Source organism: Myotis davidii, unplaced genomic scaffold, assembly GCF_000327345.1.
Source record: "Myotis davidii unplaced genomic scaffold, ASM32734v1 scaffold32, whole genome shotgun sequence".
NCBI lineage: Eukaryota > Metazoa > Chordata > Mammalia > Chiroptera > Vespertilionidae > Myotis > Myotis davidii.
In genome coordinates, this window is record NW_006286587.1 from 1,408,775 (window position 1) to 1,421,475 (window position 12,701).

The following is a 12,701-nucleotide window of genomic DNA, read 5'->3' on the forward strand; positions in this document are numbered from 1 at the left end:
ACATTTACATTCCAAGTCCTCTATGATTTTATCAATTAAAATTTTCCAGAGCGATTTTCCTTACATTTCTTTACCACAACAAAACACTTGTTCTTTGGTTGCCAAAAAATCTTAAATTTCTCTGGGCATCCTAAGGAGAATTTGTGCCTTAAGTTTCCTGTATATCTTAAATTATCTTGGGGTCTTATTCAGTTGGTTCTTTTTAAAAATTTTGTTGTTTTTTTCTTTTAGGTATTTAATCCAATGTCTTGTGATCTTTGCTGGCCTGCTTATATTTTGAAATGGAAAGGCTGATTGGAAGCTTTATGCTCTCAGCAGAGCTTGTCAACTACCGGGAAGTTTTTCTGGGGAGAGCAGACAGGAAGGAGGCTGTTATTCCAGGATCCCTACCCACTTATAGTCTAAATGTCAAGATGTGGAGAGCTTTATTCTCAGGCAAGAAATGCTACACTAGCCAATGAGTTCTCTCTTTTTTGTGTCTTATTTTTTCAGTTTCTTTAGAGAAGCCCACCCACTCACCCCATTCCTTTTTTTTTCTTAGGGTGGAGGTGGCAGTTGGTAAATGCCTGGTTGCCTGTCACTTGGGAGACAGAGATGGGGGTGTGGGGAAGGAGGCACAAACTATTATATAACAACTTTCAATTAACCCCTTGATTTTCAATACTACCAATTTCCATCCTTTATTCCCCCATTTTATCTTCTCCTTTATTATTGATTTAATCTATTTGGTCTCTTCCTCTGTATTCTGGAACAGCTTTTAAGTGTGTCAAATGATTAGATTTTTGTGGGGTAATAGATTTGATTTCTTTTTTTAATTCAAACTTTAATTCTATTAATGAATTTTGAGACTTATTATAATCTTTCCTTGGACGTCATCCATCTCCCTTAATTTGCTTGCCCTATCTACCATATCTCATTTCTTTTTACAAACTCCATTCTTAAAAAATACACAAGAGGTATTTTTCTCAATTTTTATTTTCTGGAGAAATCTTTTAAAAAAACATGCTGATCTTTTCCTGCATCTAATATGCTATGGTCTCTTTCTTATATCTGTTGAATTTTTTCATAAATCTTATTCTACTTTTCAATACAAAGATCTCATATATTGAAAGGTGAATAAATGCTCGCTATATGATTACCCTCATTATTCAGAAGTTTGCTATTAGAATCCTCTCCTTGGGGAGCTAGTTGATGTAAATTTATATTACCAGGTCACAGTTCCAGCAGCTGGAGAATAAGAAGAAAGAGGCTGGAGGCAGGGAAAGGCCTAGCAGAGGAACTTCCCTATACTGCTTCCCAGGAAGAGTTCTCTATATCCATAACTGCATTTGGCCCAGCCTAAATACCAAGTGAATGCTATGTGGAACTGGGCTTCCTTTCTCATGCTGACATCAGGGATCAGTAGGCAAAACTGCTCCATACCTTAAAGGACTGGGAAGGACAGGGTAAGGAGAACTGTGAGTAGGGGGTTATAGTGGGGAATGAGATGGAGATACAGGAAAGTATTTGAGAGCATGAAAAGTCAGCAGCTACAGAGAAGAGCAGGATCTGAGAAAGGGATCTTGAGATACTTTTCTACCCCTGCCCTTCCTGTGACCCACCTCACCTGTCCCTTTTGTCCCCCCTCCCCTGCTCTTACTGTATGATATATGCTGTTTCCTCCTCACTATACATCCCACCCCCTAAGAGCACTACCCTACAGTAAAGATCTACACTGCCCTGTAAAGGTTTTTTGGGAGGGGATTTTACTCCTTTGGGTTGTGACTTCATGGTGTGATGCACCTTAAGGCAGGAGCCAGAGGGCTGCCTCATTTGGGTTGCATAAATCATGCAGCTTCCTAGTGCACTGCTTTCCAATGCTAATCTAGCAGCAGCCAGGTTTTGAAGCCAGACTCTCTGGACTGGACCTCAGCCCTGCTGCTCTGTGACTTTGTGAAGTTCATTTAACCTCTCTGTAAAATACAGATGGTAACAGTACCTACTTTAGAGGGTTACTGTAAGAATTAAAGTCAATTCATATAAAGTGGTTAGGATAGTGCCTGATGTATAGGAGGCACTCTATAAATGCCCAGTTTATATAATTAATTAACAATAAATATTATCATTATTGCTAAAAATAGAAACGTTCTCTATCTCCTATGGCATTCTCTCCATTCCAGCCCCTACTCTTCTAAATTAGAGAGCATTACTTCCTATCAGGGCAGGTCCAATACCGCCTGGTGATGCTCTGTGAGCTGTAGTCCGTGTAGGAATACTGTGGTTTTTAGAGCAGGAAAAGTGAGTTTCAAGTGGTATGCTTCTCTTCAGCACTTCCCTATAGCCCACGCTCATCCACATTACAGAGTCTGCCAGGCAAACCTCCATTTATTTCCTAGGGACCTGCTACTTCTCAGAAGGAGGGTTAAGAATTAGCACTGGGCCTTGCTTCAAAGGCTCCACTTACTCTGTCCCTAATAGTACGCCTCCCTCTCCTGGTTTCCTGTGTTGTGAGCAGGTCATCTTAGTGGGGGGATCCTTGGGAGGCAAGCAGATCCTGCGGTGATGCTACTAACTTACCAGGCCATCCTCCCTAATGTGCACTCTGGATGATCTCCTCTCCCAGACTCACTCACTAACCCACTTACCAAATATTCATTGGTCATCTCCAAGATATAAAGAACACTAAAATAAAAGGTACTGTTCTTACCAGAATAGCTAACCCTTTTATTTCTCTAGTACACGGTACTTAAACAAAATTCTCCACGGTCCCTTTCCTTGCTCTTGAATAGTTCTCAAATTATATGAATATCTGAGAAAAAAAGAACACAAAGACTCTGCTTTTGTTCTCAAGAAGCTTCCAGTCCAGAGTTCAGGGGCAGGTGGTTGGGTTGGTGAAAGGAGGTATATGACAAATGTATCACAACACAAGATAAGTACTGTAAGAGAAGTCAGCTTAGAAATCTACGGGAGTAGACTGAAGAACCGTGAACTCAGAATGGAGAATGGTGAGGAAGGAGGACAGAGAACTCCAAAAAGAAAGAACACAGGAGCTCAGTTTGGGGACTAGCCTTAAACAGAAATTATTTTCCATATCAAGTATTTTAATGATGCACACCCACATTGTGGGCCCTTCATAAAAACCAGGCATACTACTTTTTATACATACCTCATATTTCATGGTAAAAAATCCATCCCCTCCAATGCCCTCAAGTGCAAAGGCCTGTACAATTGGCCATTTCTCTACTACAAACATATCGAATATCTGCAAGTGACCTAGAGGAATCAAATACAACAACATGTATCAAATACCATCCTGGATATAACAGTCTAAACCTGATCTAATGTGGTTAGACAGGCATCATTTCTCACAAGTTCACCACAGCCTCATCTAACAAAATAAAATTGAGACAGATCGAATGGTTAGGTATTAACACTAGAAATACAAAATTAAAGCCAAGGAAAATTCAAACCATAAACAAGTTACATAAATTTAGATTTCTCTATAGTATATTTTCACATTCTGGTTTCCTAAGCAAGCAAGCAAGCAAATAAATAAATAGTGGCCTATTACATCTGACTTGCATCAGTTAGTGGATATAATTATTAACAGACCCAAACTTGGCTTCTCTCCCTTAAGAAACATATCCAAACAACTTCCTCAAGGAAAAATTACCAAATCAAAAATTTTCCTTTCTTATAACAGTATCTTCAATGTGCAAGCTTTTTTGTAAAATAAGATATAAGCACTGTTAAACTTATTGATTTTTTCCTATATTTTTAGCCATCATTTTTGAGCCTCACTGTCAGCATATTTTAACAGCTACCTGATTACTACTTCTTATTACCAAGAGGCCCCACATCTAGTATGTACACTAAGGGGTACACACTAGATGGCAACTGTGTAAATGCCCTACCAGTTTTTCTATCTGCCTGCTTCGTTGCTGCAGAAACTTCGGTTATGAATACAAGCTTACATAGTTCCCAAATTCCTTTCTGCCTCAGCCTCTGACTTCAGTGACAATAGATCAATGGGTTTCCCAGCCTCCAATGAAAGGAGAAGTAGGGACATGTGATTCACATACCATCCAAGCAAGGTTAAAATGTCTCACTGCCAGACACTCACCTTGGGAGCTATAAGGAATGCCAATTCTACTGCAGTCTCGAACCATGTCCACAAAGCTGGCAATTTTAAATTCTTCTGCAGCTTCCTCATCTTCATACTAAAGAGGGAAATTGAAAGGAAAACAGGCTCTGTTAAGACATCATGCAAAGTCCCATAGTTTCTCTTCATTTTATCAGAGTTGCCCTCAAAGAACACTTATAGAAGACTGTACCCAAGAGGGTGTTTCCAAAGCCACATTTTGTTTGGTTGAAAACACTGTCATTCCCTTACCTCACACCAATGCCCTCAAGTGCAAGTCAACTCAAAATGGACCAGAAATCTAAATGGAAGATATAAAACTTGTCCTCAAAAATTCCCCAAATACTTACATGGAAAGGATTCTTGATATATATCAGGACACAATTTCCATGAAATCCTAAATCTCAAATCCCAATCTGATTCCTAGCCTAACCCCTGAAATGAGCCCAAAGGGAAACAGAAACATACCAAGAAATCTAAACACATAAATATCAGAAAGCTTATCTAATTCTCCTGGAGCAGTATGTAGGCACTAGCCCCCTGAGAGAATGTGTGCAGGCTGGTAATGAAGCAGGGTCAGAAGGCAGCTTCATAAGCCTATACTAAGCCCTGATTTGAAGAGTTCCTTCTGTCTCCTTCAGGCGCACAATTTATCCATAAGGTAGCTGCATAATGAAATATAAGAAGTTCCACATTCTGCAATTTGATTTTTTTAGGGGACTCCTGTTCCAGATCTACACTTCCTTGAAAGAATATTCTTAAGAGTGTCTCTAAGTGCCTATTCTATCTTTTCTCCTTACCTCATTTTCAGTCATGCAGTGCAGATGCAGATTTCTCCAATGTGCCACACAGGGTAAGAAATAGCGATAGTTTACAGGATTACAGTACAGATGGACACTGTCTGATTTAATTAATATAATTACATCTGTAAGAGAAACAAAATTAGTAAGACACAAGATTGTTAAAGGCATTTTCTTTAGACAATTTCTGCTCACACAGTTAGTAAAACCATTAAAACGATTTAGCAGAGACAACATAACAAAACTCTAAATTGAAAATTTTTTAATCTGGCAGTGCACTACAAAATAATTGAAAAACAGCCAAGTGTGGACAGCAAGGAATTCCTCGTCCCCATGTGACGTTCCCACAACTGTGGCTCTCTAGAGATGGCAATGCAGGTACAGGATAAGTAAAAAGAACATCCTTCAGGGTGTTTTGCAAAAGTGCTGCATAGTCAAATCTCTGGTACCAAACTCGGCTGTGTACTTCACTGCAGAGATAAATTCCAAATGGACACTCCACAGCCTAAAGCAAGTAAGGCAGGAAAACAGTAGTGAATATGTCCAGTGGCTAGTTCTCCTACAGACGTCAGTGTCTAAAGCTCTTGGCTGCTGGCTCACTGGGCTCAAGGGACATTGTCTGTTAGCTTTGGGAAGGGTTATTGTGTACAGGGGTGAACTCTATACACAGGAAAGGCTGGAAGGAAGGAAGTAGAGGCAGGTGGACAGGGCTTCTAGAAATAGATCAGCAGCTCACAGATTTAAGGCCTAATCACCCAGGGGTGGGTCAAATAAATAAAGCAACCCAGGAATGCAAATAAACTCAGAAAACTAAAAGAAGGGCCATGGAATGGGGCAGGACTATTAAAGCAGTTTGAATACCGAGAAAGAAAGCAGTCGTAACTTCCAGAAGAAAAGCAGAGGCTCCATCCCATGGCTCCTCAGAGAGCAGACCATTAACAAGATGACATAGGGAAGATGCTGGAGGAGGTGGCTGAGGCAGAAGGTTTAGGGCAGGGGTGGGCAAACTTTTTGACTCGAGGGCCACAATGGGTTCTTAAACTGGACCGGAGGGCCGGAACAAAAGCATGGATGGAGTGTTTGTGTGAACTAATATAAATTCAAAGTAAACATCATTACATAAAAGGGTACGGTCTTTTTTTTTTTTTAGTTTTATTCATTTCAAACGGGCTGGATCCGGCCCTCGGGCTGTAGTTTGCCCACGGCTGGTTTAGGGTGGTGCCAACACAGTAATACAGTGTGACAGACCATAATCCACAAAAACATGAGCCCAATGAATACTGACCTTAGCTAACCATACTGATGGGTGGCTCTTGAAATAAAGTTCCATGCTGGTGGCCTTTTAAAGCACCCTGAGCTGCACACCTGGTCAGACCCAAGATGTTCTAGGGAACACAGTATGGAGCAGCTTCTTCACTGTTGACTGCTGGGTAAGGCCTGGAGTCCAAAAGTGGCAAGGGGTGGGAAAGGGGCCCCCTCTCATCTGCTGGCTTTCCTTACATAGGCCCTCTAAAAGCGCCCTGCCCTAAATCACATGTACCTCGTCTGCTGAGGAGGGAAGAGTCTGATGTCACTTAGAGAGCCCAAGGCTTTCTGTGTAGAATATACTCTGATACAGCAAAGACTTAAAAAGAAATATTACAATAGCTACTAAACCTAATTAAACACTCTCAGGATTTCTTAAGGCTGATGTCATCACTGTGAACAACATTTAATAGAGTACATAGATAAGAGAATTGGATAAGATGTAAACTATTTTAAAAGTTTCTTTTTAAAAGTAAGTCCTTCGTGTTGGCCTCTTTTCCTCTCACATAATAAATTAGAGACTGAAATGTAGAAGCATAAATCTGGTGATCTCAGCTTTCCAACTACTTGAATTTAAAAGATAAATTTATTATTTTGAAGAAAACGGTCATTTCATAAGCACCCACTGTACCAGGTGACAGGACAGACAAAGGAAAAAATAGTGCACACTTTTGAGGATTTAAACCATTTCCTTAATTTCAGTACTACAATGTCCTTAGCAATATTGGTTGCAGTGAAATGTGTGGCCGGTATGAGCATCTGTCTTTTTATAACTCTTTAAATGAGCTGCCAGGATGAAGTCTTTCCAAACCAATAGATGCTGTACAGTGTAAGGAAACTTTTTTTAAAAAATAAAAATCTGAAACTGTATTTGAATTAAAAAAAAGTTTAATGGCAGAAATAATTTCAGCTTCTTTCTGCACTTCCAAAAAAGAACGAAACCTTAAATCATTCCACAGGGATAGATACTATTAAAGAATTAGATACTGCTATTCTGTAGATAGATACTACAGAAGAATTTTCACATATAGACCAGGGTTTCCCAACCTCAGCACTACTGACAGTTTGGACCAGATCATTCTTTGTTGTGGGGGGGCTGCCCTATGCCTTGTAGGCTGTTTAGTAGCATCACTGGCCTCTACCCACTCTGCCTAGTTGTGACAATAAAAAATGTCTTCAAATGTTGGCAAATGTCTCCGGGAAGATAAAACTAACCCCAGTTGGGAACCACTGTACCAGATCCTCACAGTAATATTATATCAACATCAGATGTTTGCTTTCATGCGTCCCCCAGCTGCTTCACAAGAGCTTTCTGTCTCTTGTCCAATTTGATTTGTCTATTCCTGTGTCTCCTGACCCGTCTGGCAGACAAGTCATGATGCTAAGTATGTGATATCAGAGATAGCTCCTGGGCATCAGCCCACAGCAGCATCAACACAGGGTGAGTGTCTCAGAGCTGAGGAAAAGGGAATGTAAGCAGAAAGCCTTCATTGTAGTCACGGGCATCGTCATGAATTAAAGTCACACAGGAAACAATTCCCAAAGACAGAGCAGGACAAAGAGCCCTTGTTCCTAAGCTGAAGATCCACATGAAGTCTTCCTTGTAGGAGTATCCTGCAGGCTCATCTTTGACTCACAGCTGAAAGTGCTTGCACAGGACAATGCACATAATCTGAACCTCCCACATGTAGAGGCAGTAGGCAATTCAGAGGAGAATTAGTATCTTGTCAAGAAGATATAAAGCCAAACACTGATGCTTACTTTTTTCTCTACAGCAGAATTACCCAGTGAACATATTCTTGACAACTACTTGTTGCTAGTCTCTAATCATCCAGCAGGTGACCTACAAGAGCATATTCCTTAATATATCAGCAAAGAAGCAATGTTTTTTATTCATAAAAAAGTAAAAATTTATTGGGGCTTCAAGCTATTTTAAATTTGATCATATGTTTCCATAAAAAGACCATGAAAAAGGATCTGAAGAAAAATAATCGCTATTACTTTCCACACAGAGTTTACCCATATGTACTTACCATCTAGAACTTCTTCAGAAAACTCTGTTTTCTCAAAATCACTGGTATTCTGATTGTACAAACCAAACAGAAGATAATTTGCCAGCTCTCTGCAGCCTTCATTGTACCTGCTATCAATTCCTGCAAGGCAAAGAAGACTCTGATCAGCTGTACTATGGGGAGCAAATGAGCCCAAATAGTTTGTCCCTGCTCAGCAAAACTCTAATGAGTAAGTAAAAGGCAATAACCTAGACCAGTCTGTACCAGAAACCAAACTAAGCACCCCTCTGTGAAAGAAGCAGGCCTCAGCATCAAGTACCCCTACTTGGATTCAAGAGACAGTCAAACAGCACAGATTATTGAAGCTGTTAATTGCCAAAAAGCAATTCTTAAGGATAGAAGAAATCAGAAAATATAACTTAAGTCCTATCATGGCTGGTTAAAGATTTTGAAATATTTTCAGTTGGAATAGGAATAAGTGTCAGGAAAATATCACTTCTCAAAAAGACCTTTACCAAAACATGTGGGATCAACTAAAGGAGAATTAAAGTGATTTGAAACAAACCCAAAGAAGTGAAGAGGACAAGTGACTGGAACCACACATACCTAAAATGTCACAAATATTTATTAGGCCTAAGGCACTGTGCTGGATACTAGTGTGTGTGCTGGGCCTACAAACGGCCCTCATGAAGTTTATAGTCCATTGGGTTGGGTCAGAAATAAAAAGGAAATGAAATAACAACTGCCTTCACTACTGCCTTTCAATGCCATAGACACATATACTACCTGGTTCCTGGGTATCTGTGAAGGCCCAGAGCTCAGGGATATGTTAACGGCAGGTGTCAGCTGTCTGTGTGAGACTGAGAAGAAGGAGTTGAGGCAAAAGGAGCTCCAAGAATGAAAATATGGCTGGAGCCTGGGAAAAAGAACTGCCAATGGTCATTCAGACCAGTGAAAAGTAATGGTCATTCAGAGCAGACAGGCCTTGGGACTGCCTATGTCAGAGGACTTCTAATATGGGAGGACTCCTTTCTCAGCTGCGAAAAAAGCAGCACAGTGCTGTTCTTTCCCATCCAACAGTTCAGTGAAGGGAAGGGTGAAAAAGAATCAAAAGCAGGAATAGCCTGGCTTACAAAACGCCAAAAGTTGAAAGGGCTACGAAGTTAAAAATAACCAGTGGATTGGACAGGCCTAGCATGTCCCCTTCTAAAGGTTCCAGTTACATAAATTGCCACATAAATTGCTAACATTAAAAGACTGACCATGTAAAATTAAAGATAAAAGAAACTATATGTAAGTATTGTGCTCTCATTGATAAAGTTGTTTCCTATAGGGGATTATGGGTTAACAAATCAGATACTACTACACAGGTATACTGGAATTAAATGGATGGTAAATGGTAGGTGCTATGTTTCTCAGTGGTGGAATGGAAGTTTATAGATAAGATAGAAGAGGAGGCCCTAGCCGGTTTGGCTCTGTGGATAGAGCATCAGCCTGCAGACACAAGGTTCAATTCTGGTCAAGGGCACATTGGCAAGAGGCAGCCGATCAATGATTCTCTCTCATCATTGATGTTTCTTTCTCTCTCTCCCCTTCTCCTTTCCTCTCTGAAATAAATAAAAAAAATAAAAATAAATAATAAATAAGAGGAGATTAGACTGGGCCATATGGTAATGGGTTAGAGCTAAAGACATTAATATAAATTCATATTTAACTTAATTTAAATACAGATGGTTACATAACATTTACAGATGTACATATACACACCAGTTAATGTACACACATATATTTCCTTACTCTGTCAGCTGAGAGGGCCTAGAAGCAATGATATCCCAGCAACAGTGAGTACACTCAGATTGTTTTTATACCATTCTCCAGTAATACCATTCTTAGAGAAACGGCTGATTTTAGGACTGGAACAGGAACTATGCACAATAAGCTTGTAGCATCAAAGAGTGCCAGAAACTACAAAAATACTAAACAAACAAACAAACAACTTTGGAGGGAGTGTATCAAAGGGAAGGACATAGACACAGGAGCCAATTGAAAGAGCTCCAAATGGCCAAAGCTGGAACAACTTGAAGTAGGAAGTAGGATTATAACTCAAACTATAAAGTAAATATCCACGAGTCCATATGGATACAAATGATTGTGTAAATAAATAAATGTGGGAGGAGAGACAAATCTCCCATGCAGAAGAATTTCAATAATTTATGTAAATACTCCCATCTCCGGTGATGGAGCATAACTCCTGGCTCCTTAAGAGTGGGCTACATAGTGACTTCCTTTCGAAGAGGACATAGGGGAGGAGAGCTGGAGAGAGTATTTCATAGTGCAGAACCTGAAAACACTACCGTAGCCAGGTGATCAAGGCTAATAGAAACAGTGAAAAGTCATGCTCATAGTATGTATCCTTGATATCATGTGACGGAAATGGCATGTTACTTTACTGGTCTTCCACCTCAAAACTCTTAACCCCATTCTAATCGTGAGAAAGATAAGAAAAACCCTATTAGAGAGACATGCTACTTGATTAGCACTCCTGAAAACTGTCAAGGTCATCAACAAGGAAAGTCTGAGAAACTGTTACAGTCAATAGGAGCTTGAGAAGACATGGTAACTAATTTAACATGGTATCTTGGATGGGATCTTGGAATAGAAAAAGATTCTCTCTCATCATTGATGTTTCTGTCTCTCTGTCTCTCCTTTTCCCTTCCTCTCTCTGAAATAAATAAAAACATATTTTTTTTAAAAAAAGAATATACAAGTTTCAAGGGATTGAGTAAAAAAGAAAAAAAAAAGAAGAGAAAGAACTCATTGATATGGTGTAGTGATTGGAGGGGTGGGAGTGGGTGAAGGTGGAGGACGGTTTAGGGGGATAAATGGTGATGAGAAAAAAATAATAAAGGGGAAAAAAAATACAAGTTTCCTAAGTGATACTTTCACATAAAGTTCTGTCCTGAAGGTTTACTTTTTACCTCCATTTCACACCCAACTTCAAACACATCAATTTCTGCAACATTGTAGTATTCCATATTTAAGTAGTCAATCTGATATTTAAAAAACTCTAAAATTTTCAAGTGAAAATTTAAAAAATTAGGTTAACAACAATATGCATAAAATGTTCCCATTTGTGTTTTAAAAAAAGATACAGTTGACAATGTTATCTCTGGGGAGTGGGAGTGGGTATCTGGGATTGTTGGGAAGCTCTGTTCATTGTTACTCATGTATTGTCTTAATTTTTAAATGATATGATATATTTTCATAATAAAAATTTTTAAAGAACAAATAGATGCCTAATTTTGCCACTCTGTGGCCCTGAGCAAGTCTGTTTAATCTCCTAGAATCTCAGTTTCCTCTTCTGTTAAAAAAAAGTTTGCTGTAAGGAGAAATGAGGTAATATGTACAAAGTGCCTGCTCTTTGGTAGGTACTCTCCATCTTACCGATATCTCACCCAATCTCATTTAAACAGCAATGGATTTCAGGGGAACAAGAGCAAGGGACACTAACCCACGGCTGATCTCACAATGATACTATTATCAGTATCTTCCTGTGAACAGAAGCCAATTTGCCCCAGCCCTGAGTCCCACCTTGTTAAAAGCACTGACCTAGAATGCAGAGGATCCCATCGGGTCGAGACTTGCTGCTCTGGGTCAGGATGCTCTGAACCTGGCGGAGTCGGCTGCAGCTGCAACAGAACAGAAATCAACTCCCTCAGTACCAGCAAATGAAGGCATAAGGAAGAATGACTGCTAGGGATGGAAACTGGTCCTTGTCTGGTTTTGGTATCAAAATCACAAAACGAATAGGGAAATATTCCCTTCTCTTCTATTTTCCAGACGTAATTATGCAGAATTGGTCAGAGGACTAAGTCTGAACTGCTGATTACAAACTGGATGGTCAGTGGCTCTCTGGCTCAACGGAGGATGGAGCCAATGGCCTTCTCATGGTCAATGTTGAACAATACTGGGACTCAGCAGCTTAGCAGAAAGGCCCCCAATGACTTATTTCTGAGGATGATTGAAGAATTTCCACACTGATTTGCCCTAACTGTGGACCTCACCAATCTGTCAAAACCAAACACAAAAGATCAAACAGATAAAAACAAATAAAAAAACTGGTGTAAAGACCTAAACCAAGCTCTGATTCACCATCACAACTCTACCCTAGAGTGTCTCACCACTGGCTACTTGCTCCCATTTTAGTGCAGACCTATTATTCCTTTGGCCTTAGGAATATCCCTTTCTTCCTAAACAAAGCACAAGGAGAGGCACTCCCAGACATTAATACCACTGCTAAGGACCCATGCTCCCACACCAAGCCCTCCTCTTTACCAGCCGTGCTGGAGAGAGGTGCTCAATGTCCTGCTCAAGAATGATCCTTCTGCTGGGTCTCTCCGCTCCCCGCCCGCCCTGCCCCATCACCTCCAGGTTCAGGATCTACCTCCATTATTAATTCCCTAA

General features: G+C 40.0%; 1 protein-coding gene across 1 annotated transcript in view; it reads right to left on the bottom strand.

Moving 5' to 3' along the window:
- The window catches only part of LOC102764707 (chromosome unknown open reading frame, human C20orf194), a 107,157-nt gene extending 94,719 nt beyond the window's left edge, over positions 1 to 12,438 (bottom strand). The window contains exons 1-6 of the mRNA XM_015560217.1: positions 12,419 to 12,438; positions 11,847 to 11,926; positions 8,259 to 8,378; positions 4,921 to 5,045; positions 4,103 to 4,199; positions 3,146 to 3,252 (exon numbers count right to left, since the gene is read on the bottom strand). Of these exons, the coding sequence (XP_015415703.1) occupies positions 3,146 to 3,252; positions 4,103 to 4,199; positions 4,921 to 5,045; positions 8,259 to 8,378; positions 11,847 to 11,926; positions 12,419 to 12,438 (549 nt within the window). The remainder of the gene's footprint in view (positions 1 to 3,145; positions 3,253 to 4,102; positions 4,200 to 4,920; positions 5,046 to 8,258; positions 8,379 to 11,846; positions 11,927 to 12,418) is intronic.
- Between the last annotated feature and the right edge of the window lie 263 nt (positions 12,439 to 12,701).